This window comes from Macaca mulatta, chromosome 2 (genome assembly GCF_049350105.2).
Source record: "Macaca mulatta isolate MMU2019108-1 chromosome 2, T2T-MMU8v2.0, whole genome shotgun sequence".
NCBI lineage: Eukaryota > Metazoa > Chordata > Mammalia > Primates > Cercopithecidae > Macaca > Macaca mulatta.
In genome coordinates, this window is record NC_133407.1 from 121,683,448 (window position 1) to 121,706,172 (window position 22,725).

The 22,725-nt window shown below is 46.9% G+C and overlaps 1 protein-coding gene across 6 annotated transcripts in view; it reads left to right on the forward strand.

Annotated features, from left to right (window-relative positions):
* FLNB (filamin B) overlaps positions 1-22,725 on the forward strand; it is a 167,348-nt gene that overhangs the window by 128,632 nt on the left and 15,991 nt on the right. For 2 of the 6 annotated variants that reach the window (XM_015130622.3, XM_015130618.3), the window contains 15 exons: positions 1,733-1,889; positions 3,090-3,279; positions 5,412-5,659; positions 8,375-8,446; positions 9,174-9,276; positions 9,994-10,134; positions 12,483-12,611; positions 13,373-13,546; positions 14,484-14,642; positions 14,926-15,129; positions 16,127-16,279; positions 16,382-16,504; positions 19,624-19,890; positions 20,715-20,852; positions 21,887-22,002. In XM_015130622.3, the coding sequence (XP_014986108.2) occupies positions 1,733-1,889; positions 3,090-3,279; positions 5,412-5,659; positions 8,375-8,446; positions 9,174-9,276; positions 9,994-10,134; positions 12,483-12,611; positions 13,373-13,546; positions 14,484-14,642; positions 14,926-15,129; positions 16,127-16,279; positions 16,382-16,504; positions 19,624-19,890; positions 20,715-20,852; positions 21,887-22,002 (2,374 nt within the window). The remainder of the gene's footprint in view (positions 1-1,732; positions 1,890-3,089; positions 3,280-5,411; positions 5,660-8,374; positions 8,447-9,173; positions 9,277-9,993; positions 10,135-12,482; positions 12,612-13,372; positions 13,547-14,483; positions 14,643-14,925; positions 15,130-16,126; positions 16,280-16,381; positions 16,505-19,623; positions 19,891-20,714; positions 20,853-21,886; positions 22,003-22,725) is intronic. The other 4 variants (XM_077993245.1, XM_077993247.1, XM_077993246.1 and 1 more) reach the window with 2 other exon arrangements.

The window sequence follows — 22,725 nt, forward strand, 5'->3', positions numbered from 1 at the left end:
CACCCATCCATTCCTCCACCAGTCCATCCATCCACCCATCCATTCCTCCCATTCCTCCCATCAGTCCATCCACCCATCCATTCCTCCATCATTCCCTCCATCCACCCATCCATTCCTCCATCAGTCCATCCATCCATCCATCCATCCATTCTTTCATCATTCCGTCAATCCACCCACCCATTCCTCCATCAGTCCATGCATCCACTCATCCATTCCTCCATCAGTCCATTCATCTACCCATTCATTCCTCCATCAGTCCATCCATCCCTCCACCAGTCCATCCACCCATCCATTCCTCCATCAGTCCATCTACCCATCCATCGAGGCAGCAAGTGTTACATAGAACCTGCAACTTGTCACCACACACTAGCTTTGATATTTGTGGCTCCCACTCTCTCGCTCCCCCAATTCCTTTCAGACATCTTTAGTTTAAAGGTAAGCTGAAATTAAGAAGTTAGAAATTCTAACCAGTTGTGGTGGGATTCGCCTGTAATCCCAGCTACTTGGGAGACTGAACTGGGAGGATCACTTCAGCCCAAAAGTTTGAGGCCAGCCTGGGCAACATAGACCCTCCCCTGACATCTCTTTTAAAAAAAGCACTAGTAGTAGTAGTAGTAGTAGAGAATCATTGAAAAAATAAAGAATTTATTAATTTATTAGAGGTTTCCTTTTGGTGTTTTGGGACAGGACAAAGGTCTTTACTTCAGGGTTTGCTTGATAAAAGCATTTCCAGAAGGTTTTATGTAGAAACCTTCTTCCTTGCTGATATTAATTTTTAAAAAATGTTACATAAGTTCTTCACCTCTTGGAACAATCTCTAAGTGTTTTCTTTTCTTTTTTTAAAAAATCATGCCCCTTAAGATGAAAAACTTTCACCCATATCCCCTAACACATATTTTATATAGAGATAAGCATATTAGCTCTATCTATGTCAAAATGTGTAATTTATAAATGACATTTGTATATTGTTTTACTAATATACCATGTACCATATGAAGTATACTAAATATAGAATAATTATAGATACAGAATATAGAATAAGATGAGATATAAATATTAAAATGAAGTTCCAGTATTCTTTCCATTTGGTGACCATCATCTTAGCATAACAAAACTGGGCTAAATGTGTTTTAACGCTGTATTTCCCAAACTAATTTGTGAGCTCTTCCTCCCGAAACTATTTGTATCCCTTGGAACAGAGGTCCCCAACCCTTGGAGCGTGAACTGGTACGGGTGCATGGCATGTTAGGAATTGGGCCGCACAGTGATGGGTGAGCAGTCATTACCGCCTGAGCTCCATCTCCTGTCAGATCAGCGGCTGCATTAGATTCTCATAGGAGTGTGAACCCTATTGTGAACTGCACATGAGAGGGATCTAGATTGTGCGCTTCTTATGAGAATCTAACTAATGGCTGATGATCTGAGGTGCAACAGTTTTATCCCAAAAGCATTCCCCCACCACGCCCCCTGGTCTTCCATGAAACCAGTCTCTAGTGCCAAAAAGGTTGGGGACTGCTGCCTTGGAACACACTCAGAGCAAAACCAGTCTGTCATGTAATGGTTACTACCTCATAGTTGTAAATTTCTGCTGGACTTAGGCACCTTGACTAACTCACTATCTTATCTACTGTAGAAACCCCCTTTTCCATCCCACTCATGTGTAAGAAAAGTCAGATGCAGCTGGGTTGACACGTATCTTTACTGACTAGGGTGTGTGTGTGTGTCTATCAAGTCCCTTCAAGGTCAAGGTCCTTCCCACATATGATGCCAGCAAAGTGACCGCCAGTGGCCCCGGCCTTAGTTCCTATGGTGTGCCTGCCAGTCTACCTGTGGACTTTGCAATCGATGCCCGAGATGCCGGGGAAGGCCTGCTTGCTGTTCAGATAACGGTAACTTGGAGTTATTTTTCGAGCCAAACCTTAATCCTAAGACTTCATTTCCAGGCCACATTTAAGAACAAGGGTTTCAATAACCGATGTCTGTGCAAGTTGTTTGTTAGATTTTCCCACCAAAGAGTCAGTAAATGTGCAGAAGCATAAGCAGCTCGCCTGAGAGATTTGAGGGTGTAGCTCCAAGAACCACTTTTTGGTGAATTTTCGTGTTTTTTTTTACTACATCTATTCCTATGTTTTTATTTTTGTTTTTTTAAAGATGGGGTTTCACCATCTTGCCCAGTCTGGTCTTGAACTTTCCTGGGCTCAAGCAATCAGCCTGCCTCAGCCTCCCAAAGTGCTGGGATTACAGTCATGAGACACTGTGCCCGTCCCCTATGTTTTTATTTTTAAATGTTTTAAATTACTCTTTGGATCAGTTAAGACTAAGTTATGCTGCATACTGCAGTAAACCTTAAAATAAGAGTGACTGAAATAAATGAGATTATTCTCTCTTATTAAGGAAGCCCAGGTTAAGCCACCTGGGTGCCCTGTACCTCACCAAGGAGGTCGGCTCCATCTCTCTGCTCCTCTACCTAGCATGTGACTTTTATCCTTAAGGTCTTCTCCTGGACCACAAGGCTGCCAGTGCTCTGGCCATCACATCCACGTGGCAGGCCAGAAGGAGGAAGAAAGAAGGGAAAAAGGGGTCCTCCCAGCTCAGTTGGCTCTCTTAAGCAGCCCTGCCAAAAATCTGTCTTAGACTTCCATTCCCTTCTGATTTGTCGGGGGTTGGCCACAAGTCACATTACCTAGTGGCAAGGATGCTAGGAAGTGGAGTCCCATCTTCTGGGAGCAGTGCACCTAGCTAAGAGTTACAGTCCTATTAATAAAGAGAAAAGGGAGACTGGATGCGGTGGTGTGTGAGCAGAAGCCTCTGCCTCCTCCCCTCCCTACATTTCAGAGGATTTCGAGCTAAAACACTCTTGGTTCACCTGACAACAAAGTTACTAAAAATTGGCTGTGTCTGTCATGGTGTTAAAGGGATCTGTGACCCTCTACTCTCCCTACAAAAAAAACAAAACAAAACTAGATTGTATTAAGCCATCCATTCTGTCTCTCCACTAGAGGCACTAATAGGAAAATATGCCAAGGTTTTCCATGAATGTTTTCTACATCTTGACAACATCCTAAATAGCGTTTCTCTATGATCCACAGGACCAAGAAGGAAAACCCAAAAGAGCCATTGTCCATGACAATAAAGATGGCACATATGCTGTCACCTACATCCCCGACAAGACTGGGCGCTATATGATTGGGGTCACCTACGGGGGTGACGACATCCCACTTTCTCCTTATCGCATCCGAGCCACACAGACGGGTGATGCCAGCAAGTGCCTGGCCACGGGTGAGTACAGAGCATCTCAAGGTCAGGAGCACGGGCTTTGCAATCAGAAAGCCGGGCTGTAGCCCTTCTCTGTGATTTACAAGCTACATGATCTGGGCACGTTGCTTGACCTCACTGAACTTCAGTTTGACATAGATTGAAGCTCTTCATTTTTATTTGGAGAACATTTAGATCCAAGAAGCTCTTCTAAGAAGCTCTTCTAAGGAACAGAGACTGTTGTACAGGGTTATTGCAAAGATTAGATGAGGTCAGGCATGAAAAATGCTTAGCACGGTGCCAGATACATGATAACTATTATTATATGCTTTTGAAGTGTTGAGAACCCAACTCTGATGGCGGCTCCCATGAAAAGCAGCAAATTTCTGCCTTTTATGAATAGATAGTTACTCAGCATTCATTCAAGAGCATTTCAGGTCAGCATTAGAGAAACACATTTAAGGATCTAGGTTTTTTTCGTCATGCATGTGTAAACCTCTCAGGAATTCTCCATGAATATTTGAGCATCACAGTTTCTTTGGTTTCTTTCTTTTTTTCCTCTCTCCTTCTTCCTTCAGTTTCTAAGACACAACTATTGACTGTCACAGGCCTTTCTTTTCTTTTTTTTTGAGATGGAGTCTTGCTCTGTTGCCCAGGCTGGAGTGCAGTGACGCAATCTCAGCTCACTGCAGCCTCAGCCTCCTGAGTAGCTGGGACCACAGGTGCCCACCACCATGCCCGGCTAAGGTTTGTATTTTTAGTGGAGACAGGGTTTCACCATAATTGGCCAGGCTGGTCTCGAACTCCTAGCCTCAAGTGATCCACCCTCCTCGGCCTCCCAAAGTACTGGGATTACAGGTGTGAGCCACCGTGCCCGAACGGCCTTTCAGTTTTTAAGAACAGCCCTTGGGCAGCTCAGTGCTGCTGCTCAAGCAGATTTCAAAACATGAATCCCCATCTCTAAAATGAGACAAATTTACTTCTTTTTAAATAAGTAGACTAAGCACAGGACCACCCTTCATGTGTTTTGTTTCTCTCATAGCGCATCTTTTTTTGAATGGAGAAAATCTGGGCTTTCACAGCAAGGTTGTGAGTTGTTCAGTGTGGCCCTTTTTGGCTCACCCATGGCAAAAAATGGAGAAATTTTGGAATGCTGGCCAGTCTACCACCTCCTAGGTCTATGCAGCTGCCAGCGACAACCAGATCATCTTTACTAATTGATGGCATGTTAACGTTGGTTGGGGATTTCCCCATTGCCTTCCAGGCCCTATTTCCTCCCCCAGCTTGGGCAGAATCCTGAGCTGAATACTTGCCTTTTGGCTACACCTTTGCCTTTGGCTAAACCAAGGGTCTGTCATTCAGTGCCTTCCACAGATTGACTCCAGTCTTCTCTTCCACTACTCCCTGAACAAACTGCTCTGGCCACCCTCCCTGTTACTCCTACGCACTTGGCTCATATTTGCCAATGTGCTTTTAGTTCATGCTGTTCTGCATTTCCTGATGTATGGATCCTGTGTAAAGGGGCGCCAGAAATCAGAGAGAGACTGGTCACTGGGGAGAGGTTGCAAGTATCCCTTAGCTAACAGAACCCATCCTTCTGGGTTCAGCCATGTTTCCTTTCTTTAGGAAGCCCTTTGTCAGTGTGGCAACCCTGGTATATAAATTCTTAGGACCTTTGCCTAGATATGCTGCCAGACACTTCCCCGAGGAACAGTGTGTTATTTTTTCTGTAACTTAGTTCCTCTTCAGCATTTCCACTGCAGTTGGAGCTGTCATTCTTGGTGCCTGGCCCTGTTAGCATCTTGAGAGCAGGGACTGTGTCTTACCCACCTTTATGTGTACCTGGCACTTAAGAAAATGCCCAATATGTTTGTTGAAAGGTGACCTTCCATTGCCATACCTTTAAATGCTGGCAAACCCAGGCTAACCTTTAGTCAACACTCAGAGCTTATAGATGCTCCTTGTTTAGTAAATAATTGATGAAGTAACCCTTTGAGCAACACCTGATTAGGGGATCTTTGGGATATCCCTCTGAATGGCAGCAGTTGAAGGCCTAACATTTACAGGCACAGACAGCATGGATGGGTGTGATTTGTTCTTGGGCCTCCAGGACGTGTGTCCATACTTCCATTCTCTTCCCCTGAACTCTTCTCCAGGTCCTGGAATCGCCTCCACTGTGAAAACTGGCGAAGAAGTAGGCTTTGTGGTTGATGCCAAGACTGCCGGGAAGGGGAAAGTGACCTGCACAGTTCTGACCCCAGATGGCACTGAGGCCGAGGCCGATGTCATCGAGAATGAAGATGGAACCTATGACATCTTCTACACAGCTGCCAAGCCAGGCACATATGTGATCTATGTGCGCTTCGGTGGTGTTGATATTCCTAACAGCCCCTTCACTGTCATGGTAAGAGAAATTCCTTCTCCAGAGCATGCTGTTATTGGTGGAAACTGTAACAGCTGCCATTTGTTGAACCTTGACCAGGATATCCTCTTCCACTTTTTTTTCCCCTTTGGAAATTTTGTTAAGCAGTTGTGACCTTGTAGAGTCCCAGAGTAATCTCTAGAAACTCAGAAACCCTTTGGCTCTAAGGCTTTTTAGGGAATCTTACTGACCACCAAGGTGTCTATCATAATAAGGAACTTGGGCAGTATCCTGGCCTAAGCTGAGGCGTTTTGAAAGATAACTCCTCAGAAAAACACACCTTTACGAAAATGTTTCTACATAAAACATGACAGGTTTTTAACCTGCCAGCTCTTCCTTCTTCCATCTTCATGGCCATTCTCCATGGCTGGAGGAGAGAGCTTCCTGATGCTGTTTTGTTTGGAGACTTGACTCTGATAACCCAGGACTCAAAGTACCTCCACTTGTGTTTTGGAAAGATTCACAGTTTATGTATGAGGGGGAAATACCTTGTCTCTTGCAGCGAGGAACATCTGGAATAGAAGGAGGAAACCATTATGCAAACATCTGGGTTAGTGAACGACCAAGGTCTTTCATTTTCAGTTCTGAGTGACTTATAGATCTTCCTCTGATTATTTATTTTTGTTATTGCATAATAGATCTTCCTGTGAATATTCTTCAACCAGGAAAGGGATTAGAAACCTCAGGGGCATTACCTCACTGAACCTTCAAAACCAAGCATCGTTGGGCCTTTTTTTTTTTTTTTTTTTTTTTTTTTTACAAATGAAGCATGCTTGGTCTAGACAGACACCAAGTACCATGCTGTCATCCTCACTGGTGTCCTTTGATACTGCCATCAGCAGCTGCACTTGACCACAAGGTTCATAGGCCCTTCATGTTTTTAATGACCTGGCCTTCTTCATAGCCTACAAAGCACCTTCTAATTATTTCATTTTGTGTAGTAATGGAGAGGTGCATGACGACTCCTTTCTAAACAGAAGCTCAGGGACTTTCTTCCAAACAGTCTATACTCTGTCGTAGCTTTGTTCCCTTCCATCGATGTTTGTTTATCCGTAAACAGCGTGCCAGAGATCTGGAGGCTCTTTTATGTCTCAAGTAGGTAAACACTTGTCAACTTTTGACATTGTTCATTTAAGAGTGTTTTTCTTCTGTAGGAAGAAGGAAATACAGCTGGGAAGTTGATGTCGTTATTCACAGAGAAGGGTACCAGTTGTAGTCTTCAGAATCTGTTTTTAGCCCATATTGGGTTTTATCTGGTTGGTTAGAATTAGGTAGGAGGGAAAAGCAGCCAACCACCGAGCAGTGGTCATGGGCCTGCTGGTGCGATGAGTTGGGGGTAAGAGAAGACCATATTGGGAAGGTCTAAGTGAGAAAGTCAGAGTAAAAAAATTGAGGACCCTTGTTACAGAAGTGGAGGCTTCCAAACTCAGTAAGAATAAGTGTCTCCTAGCCCCTGAATACACACAAAGCAAGAATATTTTGTGTTTACCCACTGCCCCCTGACCACTGCTGAAGGCAGAAAGGGACGATCACCCACAGTACCTACAGTACCTGGTTTGGGTCTTTATTCTCTCATTCCAGGGAGAGAACCTTAACTGGATGGACTGACTGACTGTTCATTGGCTTTGGTTGGGTAGATTCCCTACGTCTCACTATAAGTTTGAGGCCAAAAAGGACACTGACCCACACTGCAGTCATAGCAAATGTCTCAAGGAGACCCACACTGGTGTGAGCCATCACGCCCAGCCAGGAGCATTAAATCTAAGATTTGTTGAAAATGAATTTATAAAAAACTTTAAAAACATTTAACTGCTGAGCATGGTGGCTCACGTCTGAAATCTCAGCACTTTGGGAGGCCAAGGTGAGAGGATTGCTGGAGCCCAGGAGTTTAAGACCAGCCTGGGCAACACAGTGAGACCCCCATCTCTACCAAAAAAAAAAATTAGCCTGGTGTGGTGCACACCTCTAGTCCCAGCTACTCAGGAGGCTGAGGTGGGAGGATCGCCTGAGCCCAGAAGGTTGAGGCTGTAATAAGCTAAGACTGCACCACTGCACTCCAGCTTGGATGACAGAGCAAAACTCTGCCTCAAAAAAAAATTAAATAATTAACCACAGTAGACATTTATCAAGTGAAAAAAGACCTTTTTCCTAATTCTGTGCTGCAGAGATGCCTCGTGTTAGTTTTTACCTGCTTACACTTCACACACCTCAGTTTCATGCCTGGGATCACACTGTACGTATTGCTTTCACACCTTGCTTCCTTCCCTCAGTGTGCCATAGATACCCTTACATATTGATTCATTGGACCTGACTGCTGTGTTCCACTGGACAGACTCACCAGAATTTATTTGACCCAACCCCTTCCAGATGGACGTTAGGTTGCTTTAGTTTTGCACGACCACAGATGGCGCCAGTCAAGGTCCTTACACACATCAGTTACCTATGGAGCCTCTTGCCAGCGTAGGTCTGCTTGCCAGAAGTGGGGTTGTGGGCTTACAGGGCATGCACATCTGACAGTCAAAGAGAGGTCACCAACTTGCCTTCCAAAAGGGCAGTAAGAAAGTGTCCTTCGCTAGAGCGAGCAGCTCACTGCGGTTCAAGATGGAGCAGTGGGGGAAGCAGCTCTGTGGTGGTAGAGTCTACTGAGTGGATCCTTCCAGTATGGTTCCCAACTAATCTCCATTTGCCACTGACCAGGCCACAGATGGGGAAGTCACAGCCGTGGAGGAGGCACCGGTAAATGCATGTCCCCCTGGATTCAGGCCCTGGGTACAATTTTGGTTTTTTCCTTTTTGTGTTTCTGTGTTTACTCAGCCTTCATTTCAGAAAATCTGCCATCTGCTTCTGGGATTGCTTAAGCCCTGTGGGTGTCCTGGTCATTGGTCATTGGTGTGCCCCTCACTGATCAGCCCATCACGATGATCCCTGCTTTTTCTGTAATAAGATCACCTTCGCGTCACCATCCGTGCTCCACAAATCGCCAGCCGTCGTGTCTGTGATCACGCTCGGTGCAGTTTGTCTCCGTGTTTAAAGAGAAAGACAGACAGCTGTCTGCAGCCCTGCTGCTGCCTCTCAAAGCCGCCACTTGCACATTCAGTTTCTGTTCAGGGGGAAAGCCACCCACTGCTACTCTCTGCCACTTAAAATGCACCTTCTTTTCCAGGCCACAAGCAACTAAACCTTTCCAGATGGAGCCTCTTGGGACTCATAGACATTGCTGTCTCTCACTTTTCCACTTTCCTGTGGGCGCTGCTGGGAATTTTACAAACAGACTCCTGAGTGATTGCTAACAGTTGGTCAGTGTGACTTCTCCAGTCCCTCAGGTTCTACCCTGGGTCTGGAGCCACTTAGACAAAGCCCATACCACAATGGGCAGCCACATTCCCAAATCCCGGCCTCACTGGCTTGCAGAATTCCCAGCAGCTCTACCCCCTGTAGCTTCACCAGCTCCCGCTGTTGTCCGCTTTACCCAGTGACCACTGCCTTCTGTTTTTAGGTGACCGAAGAGGCCTATGTCCCAGTGAGTGACATGAATGGCCTGGGATTTAAGCCTTTTGACCTGGTCATTCCGTTTGCTGTCAGGAAAGGAGAAATCACTGGTAAGCACTTGCCATGAAGGCTGTCTCATTGTCACTTGCTCTCGTGAGCTTCCCAGAATGGTGCTGGGGAGGTGTGTCCACTGTCTCCCAGACCTGGGCTCCTTAACCCCGGGTCATGAGTTCTTGGTCTCGGGCGTTGGGCCGTGGGCTCCTGAAACTACAGAATGTGCCACGTGTGTGTTTCTCTGAAGAAGTGACTCACTGACAACTTGGATTACTTTCTTGAGGGGGCCCATGATTCTCTCTAGGTTAAGAACTGCTGTGTTTAGATACCTCATGACTGTCGGGTTCCTGTTTGCCCCTTTTCCCTGCCTCCTCTTGTTTGACTTTTCCAGATGCGACTTTGACACTGAGTCTGTCATACAGGAGTTCCTTTCTCCCCTCAGCCTCTTTTCAATGCCTGCTTCTCTTTGGTTTGATGCTCTACCTATCCAGCTGGTTTCACGGTCTTCTCAAGTCCTTTCTGAGCTTGATTTTGCCAGTTGTAAAAAACTCTTTAAGAGTTGTCTGCTGTATTTTGTGGAAGTCAAATGGAACTGGAAAAAAAAGAAGAAAAGAGCAAATGGTCTTTCCCATTGTGGGACTTGAGTGTTTTAGGCAGCAATGAATGTCCTTGGGTCTGGAAACCTTTATTTTGAATACGTCTGTGCCTTGGGCTCTGCTTCTCTGGGGAAGGTTGCTGGTGGGCTCATTGCACCGTCTCCCTGTGCTCCATAGGGGAGGTACACATGCCTTCTGGGAAGATGGCCACACCTGAGATTGTGGACAACAAGGACGGCACGGTGACTGTTCGATACGCCCCCACTGAAGTTGGGCTCCACGAGATGCACATCAAATACATGGGCAGCCACATCCCTGGTAAGTTGAGCTGAGCAGGCCTAGCAGGGCTCCACCGTTTAGGGGCATCTGGGCAGCATACAGACGCTCCTCAGCTGCTGTGTAGGGAGTGGCTTTTGGCAGCAGGCTGGGGAATGCAGCATTGGCAACCCTGCAAAACCAAACAGCCTGGGACCCTAGCAGGTCCAGCTGATTTCTAGAAGGGATGATGTAGCTCAGTGTCTTGGGTTACCGTGCAGGCCTTTGGGTCTGTGGTTGTTTATCTTTGTCACTACGCCGAGTGTGGCCAGAGGGCAAGCTGGGAGAAAAATGTGAGGCACAGTGAGGGACTTTCCAGCCTGGCCTGCAGAGCCCTATGTGGCCTGGGGACTTGGGGCGGGGTCAGAGGCGGAAGAAGAGGACCAGCAGCCCAAGTTCCAAGGGAATCCGGCCCAAGTTCCATGGGCCACCAACCAGCACAGTGTCACTGGTTCACTCTTTCTTTCTTTTTGTAGTTGTTTAAATATTTGTTTTTTAATTTAGTATTTTGAATAGGTAACACATTCTCATGGTTCAAAAATAAAAATTATATGGAGAAAGGTTTCCTTCCCACCCATATCCTCCGTCTGCCCTCTCCTTGAACCAGACTATCATAAATTTTTTTATGTTCGACTTCAGAGTTTTAGGGTTTTATTTTGTGTGTGTGTGTGTGTGTGTGTGGAGATAGGATCTCACTATGTTGTCCAGGTTGGTCTTGAACTCCTGTCCTCAAGCATTCCTCCCGCCTTGGTCTCCTAAAGTGTTGGGATAACAGGCATAAGCCACCACGCCTGGCCATTTTCAGAGTATTTTTAAGACTCTCCATGCAAATAGAAATACAGATATATAAGAGAGTGTCTTTCCAGCCTTCCTTCATGTGGACGAACCATTACATATTTGACCATTTCCCTGTTAGAGGGATTTTGGTTCTTCCTGCCGTTGCTGTCCCCAGTCTTGCTGCAGCAAATCGACTTTTCCCCTAGTCACTTCACACTCATGAAGATGTATCTGTGAGATTTAGTTACCAGAGGAGGCATTGCTGGGGCCCCAGTGCAGGCATCTACGATTTTGACAGATCTTGCCAAATTGCCCTTCAGAGGGGCTGTTGCAGTTCACACACCCTCCAGCCATGGAGGAGAACACCTTCTTTTCCACAAAATTTGCCAGTAGAATATGCTATCACATTTTTGGATCTTTGCCAGCCTGATGGTTGGAAAGAAACAGAATCTCAGTGTTGCTTTATTTGTATTTCTCTTGTGAATGAGACCGCACAGCTTTCCATATGTCTATTTGTATTTCTTTTTCTGTGAACTGAACGTTTGGATCCACGGCCTGTTTTTCTGTTTGGTTATTGGCCTTTGTCATATAGTTTCTAAGAGCAATTTAAACATTGGAGAGATTAGCCCTTTGTGGTAGGAGTTGCAAATATTTCTCTGAGATTGGCATTTGCTTTAGTTGCCTGTATGTAATATTGGCTTAAAGCAAAAATGTATTATCTATTTCTATTTAAATATTCTAAAGTGCAGATGGAGAGAGAGGAAAAAATGTTTCTCACATCTGCCATCCACTTCCACTGCTGGTGCAAGTTGTGTATCTTTTTAGATGTTTCTCTCTGTATCTACAAACATACATATAATTTTGTTCTATTTTGTTTTTAAAGGAATAGCGTAATGGTATTCATAGTTTATAGCAACTTGCTTTTTTTCTTTTTAATGCATCATATTATGGATAATTTCTCAAGTGAGTAAACATGGGTCTTCCTCACTCTTTTTAATGGCCCATGAGTAGATCAGCATTTATTTAACCAGTCCCCTGTTGTGAACACTTAGGTCTTTTCCTGATGTGCACCTGAACACTGCAGAAATGAAAGTGCTTACGTAGGGCTAGCAGTCGGGGTGGGTGGAAAAGACCACTGTGGGGTTGATTCCTTACAGTTTGAATGGCGTGGGCAAATGGCCTTCCAAAAGCCCTTTCCACTCACCTTCCCTCTAGCCATGGGTCCTTTCACCACCCAAGAGTTTCTTCCTTATTTATCAGTTGGGCTGGATTGCCTTACCTCAGCCCCCTTCCTCATCTGTGGCAGCCTCCAGGATTGTTTTTCTTATGTTGTGATTGAAGGAATAATACTGTGTAGACCCTCTCTGATGTCCTGGGATGGCAGGGGACAGGAGGTGCATCTGCATCTCTTTCTGTCTCTGCATCTCCTTCTGTTTCTGCATCTCTTTCTGTCTCTGCCTCTGCTTAGGAGGCGCCAGACCTGTAGAGAGGTGAGTGTTAAGATGCCGGTTGTCCAAGGTCTTCATTCACCCCTTCATGAGCACCAATTTTGTTTGTGTCCTTTGTAAACCCAGAGAGCCCACTCCAGTTCTATGTGAACTACCCCAACAGTGGAAGCGTTTCTGCATATGGTCCAGGCCTCGTGTATGGAGTGGCCAACAAAACTGCCACCTTCACCATCGTCACAGAGGATGCAGGAGAAGGTACTGTGTAGTTTACATGTTTATATGCCTCCAGCCATCCATTCGGAGGGTTAAGTGGACACGGTTCTAGGGTGGCTTTTAAAAGTGAGACAATTGAATGGTAGTATTTGTCTTGTCTTTTCTCTCATATAAATCTGTAGAGCTGCTTTGTCTTCTACCCAGAAAGACATTTTTGAAGTCCTTTGTGTTCTAATTGAAATCAGATTCATGCTATGAAATACTTTATGTGACTTGTCTGGAATTTAAGTATGTTTTGGTTGGTAATGTTTTTGTTCTTTTTGCACATGTATCCACAAGACCACATGACTTACTGAGTGGCTCTTTTTGATAAAGCTGTGTGCCCATTCACATGGTATTCATGGAGACTCCCAAATCTGTGGTTCTAATGGAATTTCCATGATGGCAGCCAGTGCCTGATAGAAAGGGACAATACACCTCTGCCCTCCACCGCCCACCATCTCTTATGTGAAATTGACATGCACGGCTCCTTCCTTTTCTCATCCCATGCATCCTGAGAGTAGAGAGAGCTCCAGGGTTACTTGCAGTGAAGAACTCAGACATTTGGGGTTTCTTCTCAGTGGATATTTTTACCACATGGAGTGCTTTGTTCTGACAGATGTCCCTTTGCCCACAGCTCACGTGGAGTGCATCAGTCCGTTGTCCCCAGCATCAGGGCTGCCCTGGATGAGTTGTTACAAGGAAACTCTTAAAACAAGGAAACTCTCTCCCTAACACCCCTGCATCCCTGTTCCCACTTGTAGGTGGTCTGGACTTGGCTATTGAGGGCCCCTCAAAAGCAGAAATCAGCTGCATTGACAATAAAGATGGGACATGCACAGTGACCTACCTGCCCACTCTGCCAGGCGACTACAGCATTCTGGTCAAGTACAATGACAAGCACATCCCTGGCAGCCCCTTCACAGCCAAGATCACAGGTAGGGTTGTCTGACTTCTGGAGGCTTCCTCATGGGAAGCGTGGCTGCCCCTGACTGCCACCCTCCTTATCAGACCACAGGCGGCAGGCTAGACATCTCTTTGAGTTTAGGTTTCACGGAGACTCATTGAGGAGGAGCAGGGGATGGAATCCAATTTTGGATTGGCTAAATTCTTCCCTTGCTGATAATCCAGGAAAAAGCAAGAGCTAGTATTTGGAGCACACTTTTACTGTGCCAGTGTTACTCTAGTGTGCAAAGAGAAAGCTCTCAGATGGAGTATTCAAATCATACTGACCGCAATAGTGCGTGAACTCAGAGATGCCCTTCAGCGTCACTACTAGATAAATTTTCTGGTCATTGTTTACCTAGAAATGCCCACAGCCATGCCAGGCAGGTGTGAGGTCCCTTCAACTACCAAAGATTCCTATATTTTATTTTATTTTTGAGACGGAGTCTTGCTCTGTTACCCAGGATGGAGTTCATGGTGCAAACTTGGCTCACTGCAACCTCCACCTCCTGGGTTCAAGCGATTCCCCTGCCTCAACCTCCCGAATAGCTGGGATTACAGCATCCACCACCACACCCAGCTTATTTTTGTATTTTTAATAGAGATGAAGTTTCACCATGTTGGACAGGCTGGTCTTGGACTCCTGACCTCAAGTGATTCATCTGCCTCAGTCTCTCAAAGTGTTGGGATTAGGCTGGTCCATGAGGACTCAAGTCTCCGGGTCCTGCCAGCTCCTTGTCTTTGCTGCAAGCAGGCATGAATCCCATCATTCTTCATTGGTTGGGTCTACTCAGTGTTCAAGGCTCATTTTTTTTCACTTCGTGTAATTAATTCTTGCCTGTTCATCTGTGAACGGCATATGGCATGGCAGCTCTGGGAAGCGGGATGACCACAAGTAACGGGAGTCCTTTTTGGGGGAATGTTTCCCAGATGACAGCAGGCGGTGCTCCCAGGTGAAGTTGGGCTCGGCCGCTGACTTCCTGCTTGACATCAGTGAGACTGACCTCAGCAGCCTGACGGCCAGCATTAAGGCCCCATCTGGCCGAGATGAGCCCTGTCTCCTGAAGAGGCTGCCCAACAACCACATTGGTGAGCTAGGCTACCCTTCCTGGCTGGAGCCAGGACATCTTGGGTGGGAGATGGGAACTCTTGCAGTTCTTTCTTGGGAAATCGGTAGCACAATGGATTGTGATGTGATAAACCTGCTGGGTCACACGCACGATAAATGCCCAAGTGTATTTGTGCATTGTGATGTCGACACTCTGGGTTGTTGGATGTCAGGAAAAAGGTCATATTTCTATTTCTGAGAGTGTGTCTCTCCTGCTTCCTCTCCGCCATCCCCTTACAAACCTCAATCTGTGTTCTGGCCCAGGCATCTCCTTCATCCCCCGGGAAGTGGGTGAACACCTGGTCAGCATCAAGAAAAATGGCAACCACGTGGCCAACAGCCCCGTGTCCATCATGGTGGTCCAGTCCGAGATCGGTGACGCCCGCCGAGCCAAAGTCTATGGCCGTGGCCTGTCAGAAGGCCGGACTTTCGAGATGTCTGACTTCATCGTGGACACAAGGGATGCAGGTCTGTGTGGTCCCAAGGGAGAGGCCCAGAGCTTGTGGGAACAGACTTACTTTGCTGAATCAGTGTCATCTTTTCATCCTACCAACTCCTTTTCCTTCCTGAGCATCCTTCAAGCTATAGGTCCTTCTGCCTGCATTTTCTTTTATGCCTCATGACCATTGGCAAAAATAGGATTGTCTTTGTTTTCTAGATGATGAAACTGAGGCTCACAGGGCTTATAGCCCCCTCTGCCCTAGGATCTGAACCCAGAGCCATAACACCTCGCAAACCCCTGTTTTCTCATCTGTTCTCCCACCCTTGTTCTCAGCTTCCCAGCGTCTCTCCAAGCAAAGAATGTTGGGTTGGCTGGCCAAGACCATGGTCATCTGAGCAGAGCTTTTGTGGAAATGAGGCATCTCTTTCTCTTCTCTCTTTGAGATGGTTTGAGTTAGATTGTGTCTCTTCTAAGCTCGCCACACCCCAGTGCGTCCAGTCATCTGCTTTCTTGAGGCATGGCCACACTGGTGAATTCTAGACAAATTCTAACCCAGGGGAGAGGGCTGGAGAATTTCTGGTCCTGGTTGGGAGATACTCCCTGTTAAACCTTCAGATCTGCTGACCTAGTTGAGGTAGCCAGGGGCTGTTTAAAAATTCAGAATCTCAGGTCTGGCTGTGGATAAACCCCCGAGGTGGTACGTGCAGTTCTTGGAGGCATGAGGGCAGAAGGTCCTCTCCAGCAGTTTGCACAGGGCACATCATCTATGGGGTATTAGTAAATACCCTTGAGGAAAGCGTTCTGTGGTCAAAACCAGGTTCAGCAGGTTATTTCACTATGGGACTTCTCAGGGCGCTTAACCTACTCATCCCCCTCTGGGCTCTGCAAATGAGGCCGCCATTGCTTTCTTTCTGCTATGTAGAAATAGACTGAAGCGTAAGGGTCGATGTCCTTTCTCCATTCATCGGGCTCCCTCTTCCTGAGGAGTTGCTGTCAGAACAGCCTGGGGCTGCTGTGTTGCAGGTTATGGTGGCATATCCTTGGCAGTGGAAGGCCCCAGCAAAGTAGACATCCAGACAGAGGACCTGGAAGATGGCACCTGCAAAGTCTCCTACTTCCCCACTGTGCCTGGGGTTTATATCGTCTCCACCAAATTTGCTGATGAGCACGTGCCTGGTATGTGTATTCCGTTCCCCTCCAGATGGGATGCTTGGGTTTTCTGTAAATGCTGTGCTTCGGCCTCTGGGCTGCTCACAGGAGCCTTCTTGGGTCTTGCAGGGAGCCCATTTACCGTGAAGATCAGCGGTGAGGGAAGAGTCAAAGAGAGCATCACCCGCACCAGTCGGGCCCCGTCCGTGGCCACTGTCGGGAGCATTTGTGACCTGAACCTGAAAATCCCAGGTGGGTGTTGGGAACTAGTGGGGCGGGGAAGCCTTGGCTCCAGGCCTCAGGGCAGTGGGTGCCTTTGGGAACCAAGTTTAGGCATGGCCTAGAACACAGTATCCAAGTCGGCTGTGCTGACCTTTTCATTTCACTTCATTTCATAATTTTCTTCTATGTTTATTTTCACAGAGGCTCATCCAAGAATAATAAATCTGTTTACCTCGCTACCTTTTTCCAATTCCAAATAAAAATAACTTTATTGGGTCACATGGGGGAAACGTAGATATGCTTTCAGATTTTTAGATTTACTATCTGTCAAACAGAATCATGTCAGTGAAAGAACTGGCCCAGCCGATGCCAGTGTCTGGAAGTATTTAAGAGGTGGCAGCCCAGCGGCATCCTTCTAGTATTTCTCTTTCCTTCCTGAAATTAGAACGAGGGCTGTGCTGCAGATCTCACTGGGCCACATCTAGCCCTTTGGCGGTGAATCGTTCCTCATGGGCCCCAATTAGCCAGTCAACAGGTCACACAGTCTGTCTGAAATGTGGCCCAAGTTCTTTCTATAAAGAATGCTTCCAGAGAGAAGTCACTGTGAGTGAAAGTTTTGAGGCTCCTCTGCCCAGAAGTTGACATGTCCTATGGAATTGCACAGAGAAGGGAAATATAAATCGTCTTCAGATGGAGCTTGTGTTGCAAGCTCTGGAGAGGGGGCTGTCTTTCTACACTGCACCTCCCATCCTTCCTAACGTGTCAGGGAGCTGTCGACTCCACCTTCTTGGCTTTAGTTAACGGGTTCTTCTTGTGTAGTCACATCAACATTGGGTCACATGGGAATGTGGCAGAGCCTCATTACTGTAGAGTTTAGACATGATCACTTAAGAAGAGCTTGACTGGGCCGGGTGTGGTGGCTCACTTCTGTAATCCCAGCACTTTGGGAGGCCAAGGCAGGCAGATCACCTGAGGTCAGGAGTTTGAGAGCAGCCTGGCTAACATGGCAAAACCATATCTCTTCTAAAAATACAAAAATTAGCAGGGCGTGGCAGCAGGCACCTGTAGTCCCACCTACTCAGGAGGCTGAGGCACAAGAATTGTGTGAACCTGGGAGGCGGAGGTTGCAGTGAGCTGAGATTGCGCCACTGCACTCCAGCCTGGGCGACAGAGCAAGACTTTCTCAAAACAAAAAAAGCTGTACTGATCATTTCTGGTCGTAAACAGTTTGTGTGCCTCAAGGTGGAGGGAGGAAGTGTCACCTCCCAGAGAGAGCCTGGCTCACATCTTAGGTGCAGAGTTGGACCCTGGCTGCTCCGTCCTCACAGCCATGTGTGCTCACTTTCCAGTCACATCGGTGTACTCCTCATCCACTGTTATTGTGGGCATCTTCCCACCTCAAAAAATAGACATCCACATCATCTCTCTCATGACCCAGATAAAATGCCATTTCATTCAATGGAACTGTTGGTGATAGAAAAAGAGAGATTCCATTTCATGTCTAGATGCATCAACCTTCGTTACTCATCTCTGTGCCTCAGCTCCTATCATCAGGGCTGCTCTGACATTTGCCACCCTGTGCTCAGGCTGTGGGCCGGATGCCCAGGAGTGGGCTGGGCTGGTGCATTTCAGGCGCTGCCACACCTTGGCAGACCGCCCTCCACATTTCTGCATACTCCCCTACCAGCACTGGGGCTGTCTCTTCTCACTTTGGCCAACCTGATGGAAAAATATGGTGTCCAGTATTCAGTTTCATATCTTCAATTACTAGTTATATGTACTGTGTTTTCTTTTCATTTGCTTTACATTTCTCATTTGGCAAAATACCTGTCCTGTTCTCTGCTTATTTGTTTCATGAGGAACTAGCAAGTATCTGTGCAGCGTGGACGTTTACCCTTTCTCTTAAGTCTCTTTTTGTTATTCTTTTAGTTACTTAGTACCAGATGACTCTGGGTGAGGCTCAGTTTTCCCCTCATTACCCAAATGATCCTCTCAGAGATCCCCTCCTCCTTAATGGAGGACAGCTCACTAACCAGATGTCCTCCAGACCCAGGTTTTGCAGGGCATCGTCGTTAGTTTGGGCTGCTTTAGCAAAATCACATGAACTAGGTGACAACCAACAGAAATGTATGCCTCACAGTTGTGGAGGCCGGAAGTCCAAGATCAGGTACTAGCATGGCCAGATTGTGGTGAGGGCCCTCTTCCAGGTTGAAGACTGACAGCGTCCCCTTGTATCATCACACGCTGGAGAGCAGCGGGAGCAAGCTGTCTGAGACTCTTATAAGGCCACTGATCCCATCACAGGGTCACTCCATTTTCCTGACCTTATCTAATCCTAATTGCCTCCCCAAGGCCCCACCTCTTAATCCCATCACATTGTTGGGGATAGGGTTTCAATATTCGAATTTTGGAGGGACACAAACATTCAGTTCATAACATGGGTGACCCTCTTTTCAACCTCCCTTCCCTTTTCTGTCCTCAGGGGTCAGAGTCATGAACTGCTCTGCCCAGATCCTGTGGGGCTGGAGGGTGCAGTTTCATAATGGCTCTAGGTGATGGCAGTGCTCCGTGCCCCGCCTGCGGCCACCTGGCCTCACCACGGCAGTACAGGCACAGTCGTTGGCATGACGTGAGCAGCTCACGTAGAGTGATGTGGTCTTGTGTCCTAGCGCTGGTGACCCGAGACATTGCTTTTCTGAAAGTATAGCCCCTGGTCTTTGGTTTGCTCAAAGCTTTGCTCACGCATGGTTTCCCTTTTGCCATTGGGACTGACGAATGTTCACCTTTTTCTCTAACTTTGTCTTGTTGCCTAATAGAAATGCCAAAGCTTCTTGACAGTAAGGGATGACGACTCTTGTTTTCTACCCTTCCCTACCTGTGGAAAGGAGCCCATCTATGCATGATGGATGACCACGTCACCTTTGGCAAGAAGTCTCAGTGCCCCTAGCATGGGTGGCCTGAAGGTCCCTGCCCACTCCATGCTGGCCACAGGAGGGCAGGCACCCAGCCTGAAGGGAAGGAAATCTGGGCACCCCATGTCCACTGGGCTGCGTACACCTTGCTCTCGGCTGCTTGCCCTGCATGTCCTGCCCCGTCTCAGGCCCTTGCCCTAACCCTCTTCTCTCCCCCAACCTCCCTCCCGCTTTCAGAAATCAACAGCAGTGATATGTCGGCCCACGTCACCAGCCCCTCTGGCCGTGTGACTGAAGCGGAGATTGTACCCATGGGGAAGAACTCGCACTGCGTCCGGTTTGTGCCCCAGGAGATGGGCATGCACACGGTCAGCGTCAAGTACCGCGGGCAGCACGTCACTGGCAGCCCCTTCCAGTTCACCGTGGGGCCACTTGGTGAAGGAGGTGCCCACAAGGTGCGGGCAGGAGGCCCTGGCCTGGAGAGAGGAGAAGCGGGAGTCCCAGGTGAGCATTCCGGGCAGGATTTTCACCTGGGAAGAATATGAGTTGAACCCAGGCAGTGTGGGCACCCACATACTTTTTTGCCCTATTTGAAAGAGAAGACTTCTGATAGGTGGCATTAAGGGGCATTCTTTAAAACAAGGCATTTGTGACTAAGTCTGGCACACTTTGTGTACTCACGTAAAGCCAAACAAGTTTCTTACTGGGAGCCTCATTGGTGCCTGTAACTTACTAGTGTGCATGTGAGTCTCTAATTGGGGAGCAGAGTAATACTGTTTCCAGAGCATCTTTCAGGGCTGATGTTCTGTGGAACACACTAGAAAGCTACAAAACTGACTATAAGCATCCTTTCCTAAGGTTGCTGCTGGTGGGAAGATCTGTGGGGAAAAAATGGAACATTCTCATCTTTTTCTGGCTTGGTTAGGGTGTATTCACATTTTTTAAAATTTTTATTTAATATTTTTTTTCTTTCCTTTTTTTGTTAGAGATGAGGTTCCACTATCTTACTCAGGCTGGTCTTAAACTCCTGGGCTCCTGTGACCCTCCTGCCTTGGCCTCCCAAAGTGCTGGGATTACAGGCATGAGCCACTGCGCCCAGCCTGTTAAGATGTCTTCAAGAGTACTCCAGATGTCCTATGAATTTAGATATCGCTAGTGATGCTTAGGAAACTTCAATGATGGCCCTTGCTTGGTTTCTCCTTGGGGTGAGAGAAAGAGAAAAGGGCTAGCAACAAACAAAACCTAGCGCTGCAGGTTTGAACAAGAATAGAAGAGGGGCAGGGGCTCTGTGGGGCTCAGTCACTAACCAGGTGTCTCTTTGCTCTCAGCTGAGTTCAGCATTTGGACCCGGGAAGCAGGTGCTGGAGGCCTCTCCATCGCTGTTGAGGGCCCCAGTAAGGCTGAGATTACATTCGATGACCATAAAAATGGGTCATGCGGTGTGTCTTATATTGCCCAAGAGCCTGGTATGTATTCAGGGTTCACAAGAGGACATTTTCCTTGTTTGAACATGGTTAGGTTGCAAGGAACAGAAATCCATCAAGTTTGCTGAAGTCAATGGGGATTCTATGTGTATGGGCACATGGGAGAGCCTCCTAGAAATCCAGTTGCAAGATACATGGCCAGACCTCCTAAGGGTGGGAACGCTTGTTCTGGTTGCCTCTTGTCTTTCTCCATTAGCCTCTCTGCTTCTTGCTTTCATTCAATTGCTCCATTCTTTCCACCGACCGGCCTTTGTCTGCCCACCCATGGCTACCTTGGCTGGCTGCCCCAGAAGAGTGACCTTGGCATCTGAGCTCCCTCTGTCAGGAGTTCTTAACCTTTTGTGTGCCATTAACTCTTGCCATCTGGCGAAGCCTATGGGGACTGTTCTTGGGATAATGTTTTAAAACACATAAAATGAAATATGTCACATTATAAAGGAAATCAATGATACTAAATACAGTTACCAAAATCTTATAAGAACAAATATGCAACATAGAAACATGCATATCTTCATTAATACATTAAATCATAAAATTTGGTGACAATATATTAACTGTCATCAAAGTAGCAAAGTAATAAGTGAAAATGATATGTCAAAATAACTGTAAAATGACATAAAAACATCTATAATTTTTAATGATGATATAAGTAATATGTACTTACAATGTGTTGTGATTTCTTGTCAACATTTCTGAAGAAAAGACATGGTAAATTTCAGTTAGTGGATGGTGAAAATTAAAATGTAGTTTTTTTCCCATTCGAGTCCATGGATCTCCTGAATTCAATACACAGGCCATCTGGGGACCCTGTGGGCCCCGGTTAAGAGTCCCTGGCTTTACCCCACTAAGGAAATCATATTGGCCCAGCCTCAGCCAGGCAACTCCCACTCAACCAATCAGCTGTGGCCATTGAGGAGGGCTGGGTCTCTCTGAAGGCATTTTAGCCCTTGGTGAGAAGCAAGAGGTCACTCTGGGTTCAGAGTCTCTGAAATGATGGGACTTTCCTGTCCTCATAGGTAACTACGAGGTGTCCATCAAGTTCAATGATGAGCACATTCCGGACAGCCCCTACCTGGTGCCGGTCATCGCGCCCTCTGACGACGCCCGCCGCCTCACTGTTATGAGCCTTCAGGTGAGATGCAAGGAAGCATCCATCTCCTTGGCCACAGGCCGCCAGTGAGACCCCTGGACTCCTGAGGCCGCTTCAATGTCCCCTTAGGTGCTGAGGCCCCTTCTCACATTTTGACCACAGATGTCACCCAGTCACTGGGGAGCTTTCCTGCGGCAGAATCAACTCCCCATACACTTAGGGCAGATGACACTTGGGGCGAGCAAAAACAGAGCCACAGTCAACAACACACCTTAATGTTTGGGGACAAGTTTGTTTTTAAAGGTTTATTTAAGAGAAACAAAGGAAGCCTGTTCATAATTGGTTAAGGGATAACAAGGGCTTTCAAAACAAAACCAACACAAAAATAACAGTGCAGTGATGTTTTAGCCTGCTGTTGTTGGCTGCCCTTCCTCAAGAAAGACAGTTGCAATTTATTATGATTCATTTATAATAAGTGTGCAGGGAACTATGTTAAGAGCTTTATCAGTGTTACCTCAGGAAATCCTTGCAATAGCCTGACAAGTAGGTTCTCTTGACCCCATTTTAATGACGGAAAAACAGAGGTACAAGGAGGTTTTGTCCACTGGGAACCGCTAGTATGAGGCAGAGCAGAGGCAGTGTGGCTCCAGAACCTGTATTTTTGTTTGTTATTGTTGTTGAGACAGAGTCTCACTCTGTCATCCAGGCTAGAGTGCAGTGGCATGATCTTGGCTCACTGAAACCTCTGCCTTCCAGGTTCAAGTG